The sequence below is a fragment of the Talpa occidentalis genome, unplaced genomic scaffold (assembly GCF_014898055.3).
Source record: "Talpa occidentalis isolate TD23 unplaced genomic scaffold, MPIMG_talOcc4v2.1 talOcc4.7, whole genome shotgun sequence".
Taxonomy (NCBI): domain Eukaryota; kingdom Metazoa; phylum Chordata; class Mammalia; order Eulipotyphla; family Talpidae; genus Talpa; species Talpa occidentalis.
The window spans coordinates 121,579,189-121,602,226 of record NW_023605083.1 but is presented as its reverse complement, the minus strand read 5'-3'; the positions used below and the strand labels follow the sequence as shown (position 1 = coordinate 121,602,226).

Sequence of the window (23,038 nt, the reverse complement as noted above, 5' to 3'; positions counted from 1 at the left end):
GAACGAATTTCGTTAAGTCCTCTGAGCCTCGGATTCCTCGTATGTCAAATAGAGTTCATTCTAAAACACTGACTTCATTCATTCCTCGTGTCAAGGTGTGCACATAATGGAGACTGCAGCTTCCTCTTCCTGTCCCTTTTCATTCCAGTAGCTCATCTATCTTTAACGTCTAAAACGGATCCTGCAATCCCTTTACCAAGCGGGGGCAGTTGCACAAACACAATTATTCGGATTCTCCTTTATTTCCTCTCGTTGCCTTCTCCACCTAAACTCCCGCCCCACCCAGCGCCAGGCCACGCCCTGGCGTGTGACGTCAGTACGCCCCGTGCGTCGCGTCGCGGCGCTCAGTGGGGGCCCGGCTTTCGCCCGCTGCTGCCGCCGCCGCCGCCGGCCGCGGCTGCTCTCCCAAGATGGCGGCTCCGGGCGAGTACTTCAGCGTTGGGAGCCAGGTGTCGTGCCGGACGTGCCAGGAGCAGCGGCTGCAGGGCGAGGTGGTAGCCTTCGACTACCAGACCAAAATGCTGGCTTTAAGTATCCTTCCCTGCGTGGAGCCCGAGGCCGGGCCGGCGTGTGTGTGCGGTCGTGGGGGGGTGGGGGACGACGGCGGCGGCTGGGGCCCTCTCCGGGCCTAGGGGCGACCGGCTACCGCGGCGCCCGGGGCGCATGCGCACGGCCCTGAGCTCCCCTCCCCCTCTCGCGGGTTCCTCGGTTCGCTTTGGGGACCCTGTCTCCCATCCCTTGTGGGAGCTGGGCCTCAGGCGAGAGTAGGTAGGTGGAGGGGGGGCTTGACACGCGGATGGCTTTTCGGGGGAGAAGCTGTGAGAGGGGACACAGTGAACGGGAGAGGGGATAGTCGTGGGAGGGGGCTGGTGGATTGGAGCCCGGATGGACGGGGGGCGGGTAAAATCATGTGGGGAGGGGGTGTGTAGAGTGAGGAACTGCTAGTGGGCTAAGGGTCTGGAGTTTAGGATGGGGTGTCTGCTGGTGGGATTGGGTCCAAGGAAGGGCGGTAGTGTGGTGTCCAAAAGGGCCTCGCCTGTTGGGGGGAGAGTAACTGCAGGACAGAGTTGGTGTCTGAACCGGGGGTAGGGTCCTGTTTTGCTGGTGAGTGTGTGCGTGCTGCCATTGGGGGTGGGGATGACTGAATTTTAGGTTTCTCAGCACTTGAAAATTGACGTTTTGGGGATGTTTGCATTGGAAATCTGGTAGTAGAGAGAGGACTACGTTTTGGGGGGCTTATGTAGGGCTCTGTGGGTTACAGGTGAAAGGAGAGTAAGTAATCTTCCCAGCACATGGACTTCTGACTTTTCCGTAGTAGTAGACTCCCCTTTTGAAAGTGTCAGCGTTCAACAGAATGGCCTACTTCTCAGGGGTGGAAATGATTTCTGAATTACTCCAGGAAATGCAATCTTGGAAACAAATTATTCCTGGCTGTAGTAAATGTGCCACCCCTTCCCCTTATAGTTGAGCCACAGGTGGGTTTTTTTGGATTTTTTAAAGGAGTAATACTTTGTGGCATCTTCCAAAAGGAAGTTTCCTACTGAGTGTGCTGCCTTTGAGTGGCAAGTATTGTAATTCGTATAACCACTTGTAGATTTCTAGTTTAGGAACACTCCTCTGAAACTATAGCAGGACCGGTTGCCCTTTTTTTTTCTTTTTTGTAAGAGAATTTAGACTTGGACTAAATAAGACCTTTTATATTAGTGGTTTTAGTTGTAAGAATTTGGGAATGGGGAATTTTTATTTGACATACAGTAGGTTTTTGATAAATGGTTGCAGAGCGAGAGAGTGGTGGATAAATGAATGGATTAACTAGCTGGGTCACCTTGAGCTTCATTTCCAGTGCTGTAGTTTTCTCCTCTCGAAAGTGGGAAATCTCAAAGCTGAAAAAGTGAGAAGAGCACTGTACAAATACAGGGAGTATTATACCAAGAACTGAAAGTTCTCTTTCTCCTGTGTGATTCATAGGCTCAGGACAAAATAGTATACATATGGCTTTAAAACTGCATTATGTCTGTCCATAAAACTGGCAGAGAGTGCTAGAAACCCTTTGGATGTTGGATCATGTTTGACTTTGAAAGGTCTATTGGTTGTGGGGTTGAGCGGGAGGAAGGTGAGGAGAACTGTGATTCTTGTGCGGCTCCCCCCTCTTGATCGAGGCACGCTTTACACAAGCCTTGTGTGAATTGTGTCACCACTGTTGTAATGTGTCAGTGCCTCTGCTTGCCCCTCTTTTCCTTAACTTTATTCTCTCACCAGAATGTCCCTCTTCCAGTGGAAAGCCCAACCATGCAGACATCTTGCTCATAAACTTACAGTATGTTTCAGAAGTGGAAATTATTAATGACCGAACAGAAACCCCTCCTCCCTTAGCTTCACTCAATGTTAGTAAGGTAAGGACTCCAGAGCAGTCTGGCTCTCCAAAATGGTGGGAAAATCGAATCTCATTGATTTTTGGTGATGCATACATTGTCCATTATTTGCTTTTTTCACTAACTTAATATTGTTTATTCTCATATCCTTTAAAAAAACTAACAGTGTAGGGTTTCCCTCCCTTTATTTCTGGATATCTTCAGAAGATTTTAGGAAACATCTTCATGCCCAAAATAGAGAAATACAAATTGAGAGCTAGCTTTTGTCCTTTGTGAAAAAGGACTTTTTTTTTTTTTTTTTAAGATTTATTTATTTATGCATACAAGAGCTGGGGTACAGGCCTGAGTTATGGGGGTGAGAGGATTCACCAGAGACAGAGTGGGGAGCAGAACAGTCAGACTGATGCACACTGCTGAGGGGAGCAGGGGGCGAGTCAGGAGAGGTCTCCTGCACCATGTGGGTAGCTCCCTGGCTGGGGGGATCGAACTCGTGCTGCAGAGGCTGCGGATAGCTTCATAGGTTGCATCTTAATCCCTTGCACCACCAGGGAGGCCCCCCCCCTTTTTTTTTTTGACTTGGAGGCCATGTGCGAGTTTCTGGTGCTTGCGGGGTTGAGTAGGAGTATTGCCTAAGAACCTTCTGAAATTGTGTATGTGTGTACACGTGGCTATATGCGTTACCTGGGTGACAATATGGAGTGTTTTTCTGATTCTCAGAGGAATTCTTGACCTACAAAAATTTGAAAACCACTGCTTTAGATCTTCATTTTTGTCTATGTTTGGATTTTGAGGGCTAACAAAATTAGACGTTAGTATATTTTAATCTTGGATGTACAGGTTGATCTCTGGGAATCCCCATACCACTTTGTTGATGCTTCAGTTTTCACAAAGTTTGTGTTGATTGATAATAATAATGCCCCAAGCCATTTTGTATCCTTGCCTGTCTCCTGGAACACTCTTCCAGAATGACCAGAGCCTTAACCATTAATGCTCTGTTAAATGGCACCCCTTCTAAAACGTCATCTTTTATCACCCAGGCTAAATAATTTGCCCTCATTAGTCTCTTACAGCACCCTGTCCTTTAGAACTAAAGTGATAGATCATTCATTTATTGTCCTATATGGAACATTTTTGAGAGTGAGGGGGGTGCTTTTGTTTTACACTGGACAAATTAAAGCCCTGGGCAAATTGGGACCTAAGGTTACCCTATTTGTAGCTTTTTTGTAATTACAATTGTCTACTTTTTTGTCTCATCAAACTGTAAGGTTCGTCACTGAGTATACAGAGTAGGTGCTTATTATTTGTTGAATGAATTAGACCTTCGATTTTAGTAGCTGCTGCCTGCTGTCTACTTTTCCGGTTTTTTTTTTGGTGGGACCCTTGCCGGTGGCCAGGGAACGAACCGGTGCTGCAGAGGCTGCGGGCAGCCTCGCAGCCCAGTGCTCAACCGCTGCGCCACCAGGGGAGGCCCTGTATACTTTTTCTTAAGTCTCTTGATTTAGTTTGGTCTAGTCTTTCCCTCCAGAGGAGTCTTATAATGTATATAATCTTACCTCTCTTGGGAATATGGTGTGTTTGCTACAATTCAGCAAATTAATGAAACATTCAGGCAGCTGGAATAGTAGAAGGTAACTGAGGCTGTAGAATGTAGTTACTTAAGATCTGGACCTCCTTTTCAGGTTCTAGGGAAAGGCCACACTTTTTAGTGATTATTGAGAGATAGATTCAGAAGGGTGTTGGGTTTTCATATTAAAGGCTGTTATATCAGAACGTCCCATTCTTAGAAACCTGTTTAGAGTTTTAAAACTTTGACTTCGTCAGATACCTCCTATTCATAGGGACTCTCTGGGTGATCTTTTATTAGCTGAAGAGATTTTAAAAGACTTAAGGGAAATAGTTTATTACTAGTATGTTGAGAAAAATAGGCTCTGAGTTATTCTTTAGTGTACATAGATTGTAAGAAGACTGTCCTTAAGTAATTGGGCCTTTAGGGGTTATAGAGGGATGGTTTTCTCAGATTTAAAGACAAGAGATTTCTGCTTTTGTGACCAACAAATGCCATGCATTTGAGAAGGGTCTGAGAGGGTGGGACTGTGTTGAGTGCAAGCTGTTAAGAAGCAATTCTCTTATATTTGACCACAAATATAAATAGCTCTTGGTTATTTCATCTGTCTTTCCCTTTAGGGCTTTGCTTTTCTACTGAGCAGTTTTAATTGTTTACTAGCATTGTAAACTAGTTGTTTAACCATTCTTTTAAGAAAGCAGCAGGAAACAATAGGTTGGGAATCCCAGAAATCTGCTTTTCTTACTTTGTGACCCACTTGCTAAATCTTGAAAAAGATTTGCTGGGAAAAGGAATCAGAAACTAAAAACTAAAATTAGGTTGGAGGACTATTTTTGGATTTCATTTATTTGTTCTTCCATTTGTAAGGATGTTTATGAGTAAGCTATATTGGCTTTGCCTTGAAACCAACCTTTGAGGATGCTTTGTGATTCCTCCTTGGATTCAGTTAGAATTAGAAGAACCTGCTGGATTGCTCCTGAAAACAGCTCATCTCAGCAGCTATTTACATGTTGCTTGAAGGATATGAGAAGTTTATCTCATTTAAGAGCATAGACATAGGGTTTTTTTAAGATGGAAGTTTGTTTAAGCATGTAGAGGGGAACTAAAGTGCTCTGAGATCCTTGGGAGAAGACTGGATGCTTGTCATCCATGGGAGCACTGCTTTTGTGCACCCCTTCCAGTGGGAGATGCTGTCCCAGGTTGGCTCCTCTTGCTGACGTAGTAAGTGTTCTGTTTAAACCTTTTGACATAAACTGGATATTTGTTTACTCAGACCCAGCAGGAAATGGAAAAGAAGCCCTTTAAAGAAAATACTTAAATCCAGCCCCACTAAAGAAGGTATGAACTAGCAATTTTTGGAGATGAGCCTGTTTTGCTTTCGATGGTCAGTATGCTGCAGGCTGAGAAATTCTGTTCTGTCCCCAGCAGTGGGGTATCAGAGGAAGTTTGGGAGAGGGGTTGCGGTAGATGGAAGTTTTGAATATCATTTTATCTTTCACAGTAACATGGACCCTTTCTAAATGTCCTCACTGTAAGACAGAAGCATTTAGGTAAATGTACAGAAGTACACCAAAGCCAATCATAAATAAGATTCAGTTTATACAGTGTGACTTACTAGTTTATTCTGTCATGAGGAAGGCTTGAATGTTGCTTGAGGATGAGAACTGAACGGTGAAATACGATGTTTTTTAAACAAGTTAGTTGACTTGACTTGGCATCATGTACTTGCTTTGGCAGCATATATACTAAAATTGGATATAGAGAAGATTAGCATGCCCCCTGCACAAGGATGACATACAAAGTCGTATAGCTTTCCATAAAAAAAGAAAAAAGAAAAATTTGACTTTGCATCTTGTTCTCTGGGAATAAAGATTGCCCTTGAGTTCTAAGGAGGCAATTTGAAACATGTCAACATTAACAAGGTTCTCTTTATGTGGCATTTATAAAACATTTAGTGAGTCCCTATTTTGTGCAGGCATTGTGCTAAGTTCTCCTGGGGAACATATCTTACATTTTTCTAGAACTTTATAGTTTATATAGCTTTGATTCATTTCATGGTGTGAGATTTTTAGATTTTTGTTTTTTTCCTTTTAGTTAAAAAATGAGAAAATAGCCTTCTCAATTTAGTGACTTATTCCAGATTACATGACTAGTAGTGGGTAATGAATGTTTCTTACATGCTACACCCTGGAGTATCTGTCAGTAGAAGTCTCATTTGATCATAACAATTCTTCTGTAGTGGGAACCACCGTCTTCCAGGAGAGTAAACTGAGGCTCCGAGAGAATGAACCCCTAGGTTGAAGTCATACCCTTAATGATGGAACTGGGTCTGAACTCAGGCCTGATCTTTCCCGTATCTTTTCTACTTTGTGCTTAGTCCCAGGAACTTAGAGTATTCAGGTGACATGAGGACCCAAATAGCTACAATCCTAAGAGATACATTGATATTGTATAGTCAGGAGCATATGATCTTTTAGGAAGAACCTAGAAACCAGATGAATCTTTCAAGTCACACAATTGCCTCTTAACCTCATTAAAAATCAGTTTCCTCACTGTAAAAATGGGATAATATTAGTACCTATTTCAGAGTTGTTATGAGGATTAGGTCAAGTTGACTAGAGTTAGCAGCTGTTAGTTATATTGCATTAGCTGTATGCAGTCAGCTAATGTTTCTTGAATTACAGAATTGGGAGAAGGGAGACAGTGACATGGTGAAGACAGCCAGGAATGTGAACTCTCGATAACTGTGTCAGTCTTTCATTGGATCTGATATTCATTTACATAGCAGAACGTGCCAACCCAAGATTGGGGAAAATAAAAATTGTATTGAATACCATTGATACATAATATCTTATAATTAAAAGATATGTTAAAGAAACCAGAATTGTTGGTGACCAGAATTAACTTGATTTTCCAGGGTGGCATAGTTACCAGGTGACTGCCTGAGTACTAAGTGAGCAGTCACAGAACCTCAGAAACTCAAAACTGCACTTTCAGTCTCAGACTCTTAGTAAAAGGACTCATTGACACTGCCAAGGCCAGTGTATGCATTCATTTGTTTAGATAAAGGCATCTACTGAATTGTTCAGATAGTGCGTTGCATTGGATGAGATACAGCTCTTACCCCTATGCTAAATTGGAGAAGACTTTCTACTGGAGATACATGTGTGTTGTGGCCCTAGGTAGGCAGGAAAAGGGACAAACAGAAAATTGAAATGCATAGATGAAGTGTCCACCTCCCTGACCAAACCCCTGACTGATTTGTCAGCCCCTTTTATCTGTTTAGTACCCATTTATCCCTACTAATAATAGCCTATGAGTAATTAAAAGGAACCAGAAAGAAGAGATTCAAAGAGCTTATCATCAGCCCTGGTAATGAATGAGTTGGCTGCCTTTGGATAAAAATGGAGTTTGGCGATTGGTGTGGGGTTAAAATAACCTGTAAAGACTGAGAAAATGGAAGAGTCGCAAAATTCACTTAAGAAGAAACTGACATCAGTCTTTTTACCTTTAGGTTTGATGTGATACTGAGAGAAGAGTTGCTTTTTGTTTTGAGTTCTACCAATTTCAAAACTTAAGATTTAGCACACTCTTAAGACTGTCTCATGATTTGAAGCTTAACACCCAAGTATGAGTCCATTCCTGGGGTTATTAGTTGATAACTGCTGCGTCGTGGCCTGTGGTCATGCACCTGTCCTGCTAACTGGGCACTTGACCATGTCTGACCTGAATGTGTTGAGATTGGAGTTAACCACCACCAAGAAGAATCAGGTCGCCTGACTACCCCATGTTAGGTATTTTGGCAGGAGAAAGGTGTGGGGAAGGAAGGGAAATAGAGCTTACTTGTGTACAACAAGCAAGACTTGTCAGATAAAGTTTCATTGGCGTCGAGAAGCTATAGCCTGTTGACTGGCTTGATTAGAATTGTGTTGTCAAGGTCACAGTCTCAGGTTAGAGTTCACCAGTGAGTTTTGCTGGTGACAACTCTGAGTAGCCAGCTGTTTCCTCACACAAGTGTCATGAAGATACATGGGAAGAGGGGAAGAGGAGAGCCCATCCTGGCTGAATGACAAGGAGTCATTGTTAAGTAGTGAGTGGCAACAGATGAGAGTGATGGAGTGATAGACTGCCATTTTAAAATTCATCAGCCTTTTGAAGAGGTCACATTTAGTTGACATTCAAACTTTAGGTCAACCTGACAGAGCCTTAGTGGGGCTGCAGTGCTCCAGGCTAGGGCTGATGACCCAGTTCGGGCTATAGTGCAAAGTAACCTGCTGATTCTGGGGGCCTCGTAGGTCAAGGGTTTGGTTTTGAAGGGTGCTTTCCTGACATCATGGGCATGTAGAGGGAGAATCATTGTCCACCTGAAAAGACAAATTACCGAACCCAGGTGACTGGCAGACTTGTGCCGTAGGTGTGTTGTTGCAGCCACCGCTGTACTCTACCTCTCTGACCTGGAGGTGATTCCAAGTAAGGACTTTACGGGTGGGTCAGTGGTGGTGTCTCTTCCACTGTTAAGAAAGGGGCATTTTGGGCCTCCCCGGTGGCGCAGCGGTTGAGCGCTGGGTTGCAAAGCTGCCGGCGACCTCTGCGGCGCCGGTTCGATCCCCGGCTGCTCCCCGGCCACCGGAGGAGGGTCCCACATGGCGCGCAGACCTCTCCTGCCGCCCGCTGCTCCCCTCAGCAGTGTACTTCGGTCCTTCTGCCTGCTCTGCTCCCCGCTCTGGCTCTGGTGAATTCTCTCGCCCTCCCGCGCTTCTGACTGTACCCAGTGCATGTATAAACAAAACGAACGAACAAACAAACAAATAAATAAATAAAAAAAAAACATGCCTCTATAAAAAAAAAAAAAAAAAAAAGAAAGGGGCATTTTGACTGGTTTAATTTTCCTGGCAGAGAACAGGCTTGGGAGGAAAACAAGTGGTGCAGTCAAATTCTAGCATCGGAATTTTGAGACTAGCTTAGGTAAATACCAGAAACTGCCCTGGAGAGTGAAGCAAATTGTACCTGAACTAGAAAATTAAAGGATCTACATGCCAAAGGTAATATGTGGTAGAATGTGGAGAGGTTGAAGGACTTATTTTTTTGAGCCTCTAATAGTAAAGGTTTCCTTTCCTTTCACTGCCCCCCGCCCTCCAACCATGTGATAGGTGTGTCATGTCAGGATGATAAGGACACTGCCCTTGTCCTCAAGAATCTCAACTAGGGGGCCTCCCTGGTGGCGTAAGAGGTTAAGACGCAGCACTATGAAGCTACCCGTAGCCACTGCAGCACGAGTTCAATCCCCGGCCAGGGAGGTGACCCACATGCCACAGCAGACCTCTCCTGACTCACCTGTTGCTCCCCTCAGCAGTGTATTTCAGTCAATCTGCCTATTCTGTTCCCCACTCTTTCTCTGGTGCATCCTCTCACCCCCCCACACCTCTGGGCCTGTACCCCAGTTCTTGTATGCATAAATAAATGAATCTTTAAAAAAAATTAAAAAAAGAATCTCAACTAGTACAGCTGGTATGGTGAGCGGGGCTTTGTTGGCAGTGGTGAGGGACTTCAGCCTTTAACTTAGTGATAGCAATACAGGATCAGTGTTACTGGAGGTGTGAGCAAGGTGCTGTGGTAAGTATAGATCAGGGGAGAGCAAACTTTTTCTGTGAAGTGCCTGATAGTAAATATTTTAGGCCTTGTAGGCCACTCCTTTTATAATTAGTCACCTTTGTAGCAAAAGCAGCCATAGATGATATGTAAACAAAAAAAGCAGCCATAGATGATACATACTAGTCCTTCCCATAAAATTTAACTAAAACCAGGTGGTTGGCAGAATTTGACCCACAGGCCAAATTTAGCCAATCTTTGGCAAAGAGCAGTGAGCATTTCTGGGAAGTTTTCTCAGATGCAACAGGATCTTGAGGAATAACTGGTAATTAATTAGATGAGGGGGGTTGAATGCAACAAGAATGATTTGGAAGTGCTCAATTTGTCTATCTCTGCAATTTAAATACTGTTCCAACAGAGCTAAACTGGAGGTTGGTTCTCAGAAGGGAGGGAGGGCCTTGTTTAGGTTCCAGGTGCTTTTCATGTTAATTTTAATGAGCTCTAGCAATAACCCTTCAGATGGGGGCCTCCGTGGTGGCGCAGGGGTTAAAGACAGCGCTATCAAGCTATCGGCAGCCACTGCAGCATGAGTTTGATCCCTGGCCAGGTTGCTGACCCACGTGGTGCCGCAGACCTCTCCTGTCTCCCCCGCTACTCCCCTCAGCAGTGTATTTCAGTAGATCTGCCTCTTCTGCTCCTCTCTCTGTCTCTGGTGAGTCCTTTCACCCCCACACCTCTGACCTACACCCCAGTTCTTGTATGCATAAGTAAAAATCTTAATAAAAAAATGAACCTTCAGATGAATGAACTAATGCTCAGGAGAGGTTGTGTATCTTTTTTTTTTTTTTTTAAAGATTTATTTATTCATTTACACAAGAACCGGGGCACAGGCCAGATGTGTGGGAGGGTGAGAGGATTCACCAGAGACAGAGCGGGGAACAGAACAGGTAAACTGACTAAATACACTGCTGAGGGGAGCAGCGGGCGCACCATGTGGGACCCTCGCTGGCCAGGATCGAACTCCTGCTGCAGAGGCTGCGGACAGCTTCACAGCGCAGTGCTCAACCGCCTGCGCCACCAGGGGAGGCCCGAGGTTGTGTATTTTTCCCAGAACTGTGCAGCCAGTGAGTGATGGGCATTTGGGGTCGGTGGGGAGAGTGCGTTTAGAGGTAGCTCCATTTTACTTTGCTTTTCCTGCTCTCCACAGAGCCCAGGAAATACAGTGCATGGCTTTCACTAGCACAGAATGGGAAATTTACTCTATTATTCCATACTAGAGGCATTTCCAGCTTACTCCAGTCATATTTTGTAAGATGGGTAGATACAGCCTCTCTGGTAGCTCTTAGAGAAACTAGAAGAGCACTGAACTCATTGGCTAGGAAGTTTGGATTATATAGATTTTTCTGAACTGACACACAAACCAACTTCTCTGTGCTGATAATAATGATGTTATAATAGTAATGTTAACAGCTAATATTTACAGAGTACTTCACAGCTCACCTAGTGCTTTTGCCCACAGTCGTTTCTTAATCCTCATGGCCATGTGTGAGATGGCTAATTTGAGCAGACACTCAGAGAGAGGTTATTGAGGTCAAATTTCAGCTTAGATCCCAGCCAGTTTTCTCTCTGGCACTGCCACATGGAGATTTCATAGCAGTGTAGGTTTCAGGGTCTCCAGACTCAGAAACTCTGTTGGTGTCCAGGACGCTTAGTTTAGTTGTCTGTATACTGATGAATAGTGTTTTTGTGACATAATTACAAATAACGAATTAAACCTATTGACTTTACAGACAACTTGTTGCTGTTTTAAACCAGGTGAAACATAAAACTTTGCCTGTAGTGTGTACTGACTGTGACTTCAGTCTGGTCTGTATTGTTGCACAGCAATATGATGATTTAACAAGTATCATGTTGCAGTGTGAAGACTGAGGTGGCCTTATGGCCCTTGGATTTGCAGGATGTTTTCCCCTCATAGCTCAAAGCACTCCATGTATCTTAACATTCAAGTGCAGGAGATGTGCTTGACTTACCTTCTCTCATCTTGGCACGTTGGAAAATGATGGGTCCACACAGCACCTATCATTATTGACCTTAAATGCTTTCTCACATAGGATCTGTTCTCTTAGAAGCAGACCTGTGAGTTACTTTAACAATAAAGGATGTCCTTGAGGGTTAGGTGAGACTTAGGCTCTTTTCAGAAAAGAGGCCCTTCACTAAAAGGCAAACGATTGTGTTCTGTTCTGGGGACATTGATGGAAATGTCTGAATGCAGCTATAAAAGAGATGGCCTCCCCGGTGGCGCAGCGGTTGAGCGCTGGGTTGCGAAGCTGCCCGAAGCCTCCGTGGTGGTGCCAGTTCGATCCCCGGCTGCTCCCCGGCCACCAGAGGAGGGTCCCACATGGCACGCAGACCTCTCCTGCCGCCCGCTGCTCCTCTCAGCAGTGTACTTCGGTCCTTCTGCCTGCTCTGCTCCCCGCTCTGGCTCTGGTGAATTCTCTCACCCTCCCGCGCTTCTGACTGTACCCAGTGCTTGTATAAATAAATAAATAAATCTTAAAAAAAAGAGAGAAGGTGACTACTGTTTTCAAATATTTTTCCTTTTAAAGGTATTTTCTATTTTTTTTCCTTTGGCATCCAAATACGTATTTTCAGTGGTGAATGTAGCGTAGGGTTAAAAGTACAAATTGTAGAGTGAGGCTGCCTGGTTTTAAATCCAATGTTTCACTGTGGCTGGATAAGCTTGGGCAAATTTCTTAACAGCTGTGCCTTAGTTTCTCTATCTAATAAGTAGGAGTAAGTTTAGTCCTTGTTTCATAGGATTGTTATACGGATAAAGTGTTCATTACACATTAAGTGTGTTACTTGGTGCCTGGAATGGATTAAGGTCTCAACAGAAGTTAGCTCTGGAGTTTTAGTTTTCACCGCCAGATATCTTTGTCTCTTCTGTTCCCCTGTTTGAGTCTGTGTTTTGATTCATCATTATGTATTCTAGGAGATGACTTCAAGTGGGGCACTCTTTTTTGATTTCTGACTATCTGAACTTGTAAAGAACAGTATTTCATTAGAAACTTTCAGACAGGAGCTTTCTGCTAGGGAACAGGTAACTTGGAGATAGTGATAGTTGGAAGAAATCTTTTTAATAGCCTGTTTATTGCTGGCTAAGAACTGAGGACTTTCTGACATAGTGCTTCAGAATTGAAATATCAGGAGCAAGCATGGGCCCTTAGGATGACCGTTTTTTGTTTTGTTTTTAAGATTTATTTTATTTATTTATGCATACAAGAACGGGGGTATAGGCCAGAGGTGCAGGGGGTTGAGAGGATTCACCAGAGACAGAGTGAAGCAGACAGGGGAGCAGAACAGGCAGATCCACTGAAATACACTGCTGAGGGGAGCGGTAGGCAAGACTGAAGAGGTCTGCTGTGTGAGCCATGTGGGCTAGTTCCCCAGGTTGGGGGTGAGCTCATGCTGTGGTGGCTGCTGATAGCTTGACAGTGCTGAGACTTAACCCCTTGTGCCACAAGGGAGGCCCGACAGTTGTTCTTACTTAACTCTGGTCTGCTATCCCTCAGCCTCCATCAGCCCTTGCTGGCAGCACCAACAGTTCTGGGACAGCAGCTGCAGTGCTTCCTTAACCCCTCTGTGAGGGCAGCTGGTTGGAAGGCCCAAATACACAGAGAAGATAAACTGAGAGAGGCTCATTGGAGTCAGTAGGTCATACCCAGCAGGTTCCTCTCTGGACTGTGCTTCCCTTGTTGTATCAGCTGTCACAGCCTGTTAAATACTTGCAGTAGGAATCCCTCTGGATTCCCCGCTGCACCTGTGCTTTCCTGGTCTGGGTGTGTGAAAATAAGATGGCCCAGCTGGTGGCTAAGTAACAAGATGAAGGACATATTGTTTGGATTTTGCTTTTGTTGTTGTGGCTGCTTGCTCCTCTTGGTGTCACTGAGGGCAGGAAGACAAATGTGCCCTTGGTGTTCATTAATTCACTTACTCAAGGGTTATCCAACAGTAGGCATGACTAGAAGCCTTTTAATATTAATGTGCTTCAGTATCAAGTTCATGTACTTTTCTCCATTGCCCACATCAAAGTGCTATGTGCAGTGACCACAGGAGGAAGCCCTGGTTAGTAGACTCGGAATAACTGTTTTCACTGGCAGAAGCTGTTTTTTATGGACTAGGCTCAAGTCATATTATATTACTTTTGTCACATTCTATTCATTAGAAGCAACTTGGCAGGATAGCCTGCATGGGGGAAAAAAAAAACAACTGACAAATTCTTTCCCTGGGAATCATAGAGGCAGGGAGCAGGTTGTCTTTTTTTTTTTTTTTTTTTAAGATTTATTTATTTATCCATACAAGAACCGGGGTACAGGCCAGATTCGTGGGAGGGTGAGAGGATTCACCGGAGACAGAGTGGGGAACAGAACAGGTAAACTGACGAAATACACTGCTGAGGGGAGCAGCAGGCGAGACAGGAGAGGTCTGTGGGACCCTGGCTGGCTGGCTGGGATTGAACCGGCGCTGCAGAGGCTGCAGACAGCTTCACAGCGCTGCGCTCAACCGCTTGCGCCACCAGGGGAGGCAGGAAAGGGAGCAGGTTGTCTTATGCAGTTATTTCAGTTAAGTCATATGAATGTTAGTATTGTTGTACTTAACAGTTTGCCTGAACCTAATGTCCTCTTAAAGTTGGTGCCCTGGCCTCCCTGGTGGTGCAAGGGGTTGAGACACAACCTGTGAAGCTATCCGCAGCCACTGCAGCATGAGTTCTATCCCCAGGCCGGGAGCTGCCCACATGGCGCAGCAGACCTCTCTTGACTGGCCCGCTGCTCCCCTCAGCAGTGTATTTCAGTCAATCTGCCTGTTTTGCTCTCCACTCTTGTCTCTCACCCCTCATACCTCTGGCCTGTACCCCAGATCTTGTATGCGTAAATAAATAAATTAAAAAAAAAAGTTGGTGTCCTTAATATTCTTTGAGGGAGCCTCCCTGGTGGCGCAAGGGTTAAAGTCTCAACATTATCAAGCTATTGCCAGCCACAGCCTGAGTTCAGTCCCTGAGTTTGATCCCGGCCAGGGAGCTGACCCACATGGCACAGCAAACCTTTCCCATATTGCCTGCTGCTCCCCTCAGCAGTGTATTTCAGTAGATCTGTCTTTTGTGCGCCTCACTGTCTCTGGTGAATCCACTCACCACCCCCTGCACCTCTCACCTACACCCCAGTTCTTGTATGCATAAATAAATAAAAGTAAATCTTAAAGAAAATGGATATGGTATGGTGATAGTGAATTTAAGAAATTGCAATCCTGATGACTGTCCAAAGCTTAAAGAACATACCCTACACCTTTTCTACTGAGGGCAGCTTTCATTGATTCCCTCTGGTGGTTTGACAGTTGCCATAAACCTACTAACTTGGAATAACTGGACCATTTATAGATATCCATTAGTTTATATAAATACGAAGTAAGGAAATTTAGATTTGTGTAATTAAATTAGTAGAGTAGTAATCACTTGATTGAAAAGGAGGCTTGTCCACCTTTTTCATGAGTTTTCAGGAACATGCCTGAAAACAGCAAGGTAGTCTCCCTTTCCCTTCTACCACTAGTTTTGAGAAGAAACATTTCTAGTTTCTTTTTGTGAGTTAATCTTCCTCATGCCTAATTGATGGGGTCCTCTGAGGGAGAAAATTTGCCTCATTTATATAACATTCTGGTGAAAGTAGATCTGTAGCTGAATATTAAATGTAAGCATTTTATAGTTGGCTGTGAAAGTACAGTGTAAACTGACAGCGGGAGGTTTCAGGGTTTGTGGTGAGTGCAGACTCGCAAAGCATAATTGCAGGTAAAGGTAGAGTAATTGAGGATATTAAGTATAAATACAATCAAATAGTAAGTATAACTTCAATCTGTACGAATACAGATTGAAATCCAGTCAGCCTACACTGATTTCTGCTGATTTTCCCAAGGTTCTCCTTTACATGTTTTAGCAGACTGTCCAAACAAAATAATCTCTTCTGGCTGAGATTTATACCCGTTTTATTTTTCCTGGGGAAAAAATTAAAAAGTGGTTCTTCTCCTAGCCTTTTTTCTCTCTCCTACTTCTAGTTAATTTGTCGGTTCCATTCTTTTAGTATATGTGCTGCCGAAGCGAGCACTTGTCGGTTCCATTCTTAAACATTCTGTATAGATTCCTAATTTTTCTGAGCTAACCTCACTCTTTTATTGAACAGGTAGTATTTAACCTGCTATGTAGGTGACAGGAGTATTTTTGTTTTTTTAAGGATTTATTTATTTTGCGCATACAAGGACTGGGGTACAGGCCAGAGGTGTGGGGGTGAGAGAATTCACCAGAGACAGCAGGAAACAGGCAGATCGACCAAAACACTGCTGAGGGGAGCAGCGGGTGGGTCAGGAGAGGTCTGCTGCGCCATGTGTGCCACTCCCTGGCCAGGGATCGAATCCATACTGCAGCGGCTGCGGACAGCCTCATAGGCTGCGTCTTAACCCCTTGCGCCACCAGAGAGGCCCAATGGTATTTTATTTTTGAGTACCCAGACTATCTAGTCAACACAAGCTTCACAGAAGCAGCTTTGTTTGACCCAACATTAGAAGGTATTTTTGGTCTTAAGGGTTAAACATTTTTGAAAAGACTTCAAAGTGAGACCCTCCTATTTACTCATGGTGTAAACCTCTGCCTGACCACCTGCTGCTTCCCAGTTCTTCAGTAACTTGGATCAGCTAAGGAAGCTCTGCTGCCTTCCAGTTTTTCCTTCTTTCCTTGGAGACTTCAGATTTTTTTCCAGTGTTGTTTGGAAAGTGAGACTAAAGGAAACTCCTTGTTACCAGGGTTTTCTTGGTGATTGAGTAAGCTTTGCTTGTTACTGCTTAAAATACACCACCAGCAGTTCTCTTTCCATAGAGACTGAGGGCTTTTGCACCACAAGGCTTTATTGCTGCAGTTGGGATTGCCAACTCTTGGGATGCTGTTAGAGCTGTGCCTTTTTTCCTCTAAGTTGTGTCTTGGTGGGACCAGAATTGCAGTACCAGGCTGCAAAGTATTTTTTTTTTTTTTTTTTTTTTTCCCTCTGTACCTGTCCTGGAACTATGTGAAAGAGGAACTTTGGCTTCAAATCACTTCAGAGCTTGCCCTTTCTTCCCTCTTTCACCTAGGGGGACTGAAATGACAGCCAGCCTGTGTGATCTTGTACCTCACATCCTCCCTCCTTCAGTCTCTGAGCTTCAAAGGCAGGGCTGAGTAGCCCCAGCTCCTCAAACCCCAGTGGAATACCCCCATTTCTCTTCCATCATTTCAGTAAAGTGCCTCATTTTATCAACAAACATTTAGACACTTCACTTTCCCTCCTGGAGAACTGTATTTGGTTTATGGTTTGAAGGGTCAACTGGTAAAGCAGAATACAAACTTCTGGGTACTTTGGAAGGCATTGGAGGTTGATCTCTTTCTGTATGGATGGGGATAAGTTGTGTGTTCACTTGTGTACATTTGCGCATATTTTTTTTTTTTTTTTAAAGATTTATTTATTTATTTATTTATGCAAGCATTGGGTACAGTCAGAAGCGCCAGAGGGTGAGAGAATTCACCAGAGCCAGAGCTGGGAGCAGAGCAGGCAGAAGGACCGAAGTACACTGCTGAGGGGAGCAGCGGGCGGCAGGAGAGGTCTGCGCGCCATGTGGGACCCTCCTCCGGTGGCCTGGGGGCAGCCGGGGATGGAACCGGCGCTGCAGAGGCTGCGGGCAGCTTCGCAATCCAGCGCTCAACCGCTGTGCCACCGGGGAGGCCCATGCGCATATGTTTTTAGTGTGCTCCAGCTTTAATATACTAAGCTGTTGATGTTCATGAGTCTGAAATCTCAAATCCTTTGTTGGACTTTTCATAAGTATTATCTGCTACTTGTCCAGCATTTTTTTTTTATTCTTACACGCAAACAGATTTGAACCTGAGTCTTTAGCAACCATTATTGTGGGCCAGGACCTTGAAATGTATTAGAGGGTCAATAGGAATTGTTGGGGAATACACTAGATTTAAATAAATAAATAAATAAATAAATCTGTTTGTAATTGTTCCACTAGAGGGCAGGCAAGGGAGAGACAAGGTTGAATTCAGACCATTCCTTTTTCTAAAGATCAAACTAGTTCTTCAGCTCAAATTGAAGGTGAGGTATATCCATGTTTAGGTCATAGATAACGGCTCTACAAAGATAGAGTATTTAGAACCTCAAATTCTGGCCTATGAATATTATAGTCTTTGAATATGTGGCAGACATCAATTTCTTTCTTTTCTTTTTTAAAAAAAGACATTTATTTATATGAGCACTGGGTACAGTCAGAAGTGCGGGAGGGTGAGAGGGTTCACCAGAGTCAGAACGGGGACTAGAACAGGCAGACTGACGAAACACACTGCTGAGGTGAGCAGCAGGCACAGCAGGAGAGGTCTGTTGCACCATGTGGGACCCCCGCCGGGGGCCAGGGATCTAACCTGTGCTGCAGAAGCTGCGGGCAGCTGTGGGCAGCTCCGCAGTCCAGCGCTCAACCGCTGCCCCACCAGGGGAGGCCCTAGACATCAGTTTCTAAACCTGAGGTTCTAGCTCAGTAACTGATGAAATTTTTTTAAAAATTACGTCCTTTAATAGAAACATATACATTACCTATTGCCTCTGACATTCACTTCCTATCATACTCCAAAATGCCTAGGTTTTCTTCCTAATGCTTAGTACTGTCTGAAGTTATTTTATGTTTTTATTTATAGACTGTCTGCCCTCCTCCTTTCATTGCTGTGTATCTAACTTAGCACAGTGAATATCTGTAGGCACTTAATAAGTACTAGAGGGCCTCCCTGATGGCTCAAGGGGTTCAGGCACAACCTGTGAAGCTATCCGCAGCCACTGCAGCATGAGTTCGATCCCCTGCCAGGGAGATGCCCACATGGTGCAGCAGACCTCCCCTGGCTTGCCCGCTGCTCCCCTCGGCAGTGTACTTCGGTCAATCTGCCTGTTCTGTTCCCCACTCTGTCTCTGGTGAATCCTCTCACATACACACCCCTCACACACACACACCTCTGGCCTGTACCCCAGTTCTTGTATGCACAAATAAATCTTAAAAAAAAAAAAAAGTATTAGAAGGAAGGGGTTTTGCCACCAGCAGCAGTAATTGTTCAGTTACATTATGTATTTTTGTGTTTCACTTTTGATCTCTGAGAAAACTGAAACTACCCAAACCAATCTTTTCTTGCTTCAACTTAGGTCCTAAATATTGAGTGAATGCTTTTCTGAGTTTCTTTCCTTTCTTTTCCATCATCCTAGCTTGCCAGCAAAGCACGGACAGAGAAGGAGGAGAAGCTGAGCCAGGCCTATGCAATCAGTGCTGGTGTCTCCCTAGAGGGCCAGCAGCTCTTCCAGACCATTCACAAGACGTGAGTTGGGGGAGTATGGGGGCCCCTTTTCCTGGAAGTGATGTTGCCAGACTGTGCAGTCTAGAGGCCAACTTTTGGAGAGTTGTGTTCCTGAAAGTCTACCAGGGAAACTTGGTAGTACATTGGCAGTACTTCGGCATTCAGGGATGCAAGTGCCTTTCCATAAAGTTGAATGGCATAAGCACAGCCATATTGCCTTCTTCAAACCTCATCTGTAAAAGTTAGTTTGGGATTACCCTCTGAGTCCCTTCCAGAAGTAGTTTTCCATAATTTAGAATGAGTGATTTATTTTTCTTCCTATTTTTGTACCTTCTCTAAAAGCTAATGCAGTCTATTAAGCAAAGGTTATACCTGTCTTACTCTTGCCAGTTGTACTGTACATTGGGGTGAACGTAGGGAGTTAGGGAGAGCAGAAGGCCTCCTTACTACCACCTCCTAAAAGACATTTTGTCACAGCAGAAGTCATTTGACTCTGCACTAGCTTCCCTAGCTGCTAAAAAACGGAAACATTTGACACCCCCTTCTCCCCCCTGCTGCCTTCTGTTACCCTATTTAACCACCTGGGTCTGGTGCACAGATGGCAGCTGGCATCAGAGCTGTTTGAGGCCATGATGTGAGTATCTGAACACTTACAGGTATGTGAAGGAACTCTCAGCAACATCAGCTGCCCTGGGTTTCCCCAGGTGTGACCTGGAGTGGGTTTTCCCAGTTTGGCAGGTGCCCAGCTTACTGACTGATAATCGAGAGGGGCCAGTTTGAGGAGCTACTTCCATTTCCCAGTGGGGCAGGGGCAGAGTACATGTCTTTCTAAAGGTACCATTTCCCTCTAGGCCAAAGGTGGGCGAACTATAGCCAGTAGGTCAGATCTGTTCATATATGTATCATCTGCAGCTGTCTTTTTTATTTTATTTTGGAATTTCTAATAAGGTAACAGGTGATGTTGGGTTACAGTACTGTGTGTGATTCGGGTTCATACCTTTTGAGGTGTGTGTTAACACATCATACCACCTACCAAGGCACCTGTCGTCTTCCACCAGATCCTACTGCTGCCTTTGTGGTGCGGCTGTAGAGTTCAGTAATTGGGATAGAGACTGCGTGGCCCGCGAAGCCTAAAATATTTGCAGCCTGACCCTTTGTAGAAAAAGTTTGCCACCCCCTCCCTAGGTTACTTCTTTAATTGAATATAGTAGCCCAACCTTAGTATTTATATTTAATTCAGTTTGGTTTGGACTTAACGAGGCTGCCACCACATTTTCTTATAATTTTTAATGCTTTAAGGTCCTTTAATGCTTCGGAATAAATCTTTTGGGCCCTCAGAATAAATATTCATTGCTTTTCTTAGCTAGTGGTACCCAGGAAATGTCTCTTTGATTTCTCTCTCTGGTCTACTAGCTTCTAATTGTCTGAGTGGTGAGCTGGGAACTTGGGATCAACTTTATGGAGTTACCTCTTCATTAGGCAAGAGATATGGGATGCCTGCGAAAGGTAACTTCACCTACTTCCTTCTCCTTCCAGCATTAAGGACTGTAAATGGCAAGAAAAAAACATCGTAGTCATGGAAGAAGTTGTTATTACACCCCCATATCAAGTGGAAAACTGTAAAGGCAAAGAGGGGAGTGCACTGAGCCATGTACGCAAAATAGTAAGTAACAGAGCCATGAGACTTGAGGGAGAGGATGATTCGTCAGTCCTATACCTCCAGGGCCAGGGCAGGAGTTGGTGCTGCAATCCCCGCCTCTGTCACTGTCAGTTTTCGAGCAACCCTGCCTTCCTGCACTCTTCACCTACGGCTTGGGCACTCCTGTGGGGATGGAACCAGCAGGCAATGTGGGGATAAAAGGAGTGGTCAGCCTCTTATCCTCTTTGGCTTTTTGGAATTAGCCAGACCATTCCATGATACTGGGCCTGAGCAATTCCAGGTTGGGTTCTTTTCAGGAAGGGCCAGTTGGTATAAATCAGTTGCCATTGGTGTGTCTGACTTCGAACGTCATTTGACTTTCTAGATGGAACTGCAACATTTGTAAAAACGCTGAGCATTGAAAGACCAACATGGTTGTGAAAAGTTTGAGACTGTAATTCCCAACCAACTTTTCATTCTATACTCGTGAAGGGGTGTGTGTGTGTGTGTGTGTGTGTGTGTGTATTTGGGTTATAATCTCCCTTCATTTTTTAATTTTACAGATTCACCTTCTTTTAGCCATTCTTATCTCAAGCTGTGGAAAATTAGTCTGAAACAAGAGGTCCCCATCTTCTGTATGGCTGGAAAGACCAATAGACAGCAAGGGCAAAGTAGGCCATGGATTGGATAGCCAGGATGTGCCTGTTTAAACCTGGAGTGTACTGTTTGGGAGACCTACCTTGTCCATCTCCACTTCTAACCTTGACTGCCTTGTCTCTTTCAGGTTGAAAAACATTTTAGAGACGTGGAAAGCCAAAAGATACTGCAGCGTTCACAAGCCCAGCAACCACAGAAGGAGGCTGCCCTGTCATCCTGAGTCCACACACATGGAGGATTCTTCCAGCATCCAGCCCAGGAGGCGATGGTGGTGGCTTCAGCGGAGGCAGGCCGGGGGAGGGAAGGGATCCTATATTCATGTTGGCTCTTGTGAAAGGGTCAGCATATCCAAATCTTAGACTTGAACAAACAAAACACCCAACAAAAAGAACAAGAGAATAATTTAAAAGTTGAATCATTACTTGACTAACAGACTTCGTTCCACCATGTCCTTTTCACAGCCCCCTTCTGGAAACAGTCACCTTGTTAATTTTATTTTTGAAAATTTCTGCTCTGCCCTTTCACCTCTCACTTTTTCCTAGTCTACTATCCCTGCCATTCTGTTTTTATAAGTGGCTACACTTGCCTTCTGAGTGATTGAAAGAAACTTTCACATCTTCTCTTCCAAAATAAAAGTAACAAGCTGACTGTGATACTTAAAATGAGACTAGAGCAGCAGAGAGGTCTCACTTTAAATGTTTCTTTTTTTTCCTTTTTCTTTTTTTTTTCTTTTTTTGCACAGGGCATGGCTTGAATTAGTTTTATTTTTCTTAACTTTAAATATATATATGAAAATATATATTAAAATGTTCTCTAAATATTTTCTGCTTCTTGCAGGTCTCTTTTTACTAGATCATGGCCACTCTTCCCACTTCATCCCTCTGAAAATAAAAATGTATTGCCCTCCTCACCACCCATAGCCAGACAACGAACTTGACTTGTTAGTTCACATCAAGAATCTCCCACAGCACTCTGGAGAGCCAGTGTATGCAGGTGGGATTCAGCTCGGAGGGTTCCTGATGGCATTTTAGTCTTAAACTGTGTGTGTGTGCCAGTGTCATTTGGCCAGAACCTCAGGATTCTCCCTCTGCCTTTTGTCTTACTTCATGGTACTAGAAGAACCTCCTCACTATTGTTTCCTAGATGGGCTCCTCAGCTGCCCTTTGTCTTGTGCCCTCTGCAGGAAGAACCATTTTGCATGGCACATCTCAACTCCTCAAGGGATGATTTTGTTTCTTAAGAAACTTGGAGTCCACCTATCCCAATCTTTCTAAGTTTGTATGCAGAGTCACTAAGCCAGGAGAAAGCTTGGGTGACCTGTAGTTTCTCTTCTGCCAACCTCCTCTTCTGCCCCTCCTCACCCCCCTAAATTTTACAAGCTTGTGACAGTTTGTATATGCTCAGCCAATGGGCAGAAAACCTGGAAAGAATTTCTGGACTTTAGCCCACCAGTTTGTCTGGTTTGAAAAACCTGCTGAGAGCTGAAACTGGCACCCATTGTCCCTGTGTCTCCAGGGCCGTCCCATGGGGCAGAATGCCTCAGCTGAGTATCCAGCACTGGTGGGATATGGTGATGCTCATGTGACTGGCTAGAGCTTAGGGGTGGGGTGGGGGTTAACTTTTTTTTGGCCATGATCTCTTTCCCCTTCCTTTTTTTTTTAATTAAATAAATGGATCAAAATTAAATAATTCAAGCCCTGCCTTCAAATTGATTTTTTTTTTTTTTTTTTTTTTTTAGTATTGTTTAGCAAAAACAATAAAACCCAAATTTTTTTAACCATCATTCATGTCTTGGGTTTGTGCGTGCTTTAGAG

At 44.3% G+C, this 23,038-nt stretch overlaps 1 protein-coding gene and 1 pseudogene across 1 annotated transcript; both read left to right on the top strand.

The window, feature by feature from the left end:
- Window positions 1-271: 271 nt before the first annotated feature.
- Window positions 272-23,007, top strand: LSM12 (LSM12 homolog). The gene is made up of 5 exons (XM_037492364.1): window positions 272-531; window positions 2,260-2,393; window positions 18,840-18,949; window positions 20,465-20,591; window positions 21,352-23,007. The coding sequence occupies exons 1-5, from the start codon at window positions 411-413 to the stop codon at window positions 21,442-21,444; spliced, it is 585 nt and encodes a 194-aa protein (XP_037348261.1). The 5' UTR covers window positions 272-410; the 3' UTR covers window positions 21,445-23,007.
- LOC119233098 (U6 spliceosomal RNA) lies at window positions 5,662-5,760 on the top strand (annotated as a pseudogene).
- Window positions 23,008-23,038: the final 31 nt, after the last annotated feature.

Bases quoted from the DNA above. Each gene is read 5' to 3' on its own strand.
- LSM12 (XM_037492364.1), top strand. From the start codon at position 411: ATGGCGGCTCCGGGCGAGTACTTCAGCGTTGGGAGCCAGGTGTCGTGC. The intron at 18,950-20,464 runs GTGAGTTGGGGG...TTCTCCTTCCAG, and splicing joins TTCCAGACCATTCACAAGAC to CATTAAGGACTGTAAATGGC. The intron at 20,592-21,351 runs GTAAGTAACAGA...TGTCTCTTTCAG, and splicing joins TGAGCCATGTACGCAAAATA to GTTGAAAAACATTTTAGAGA.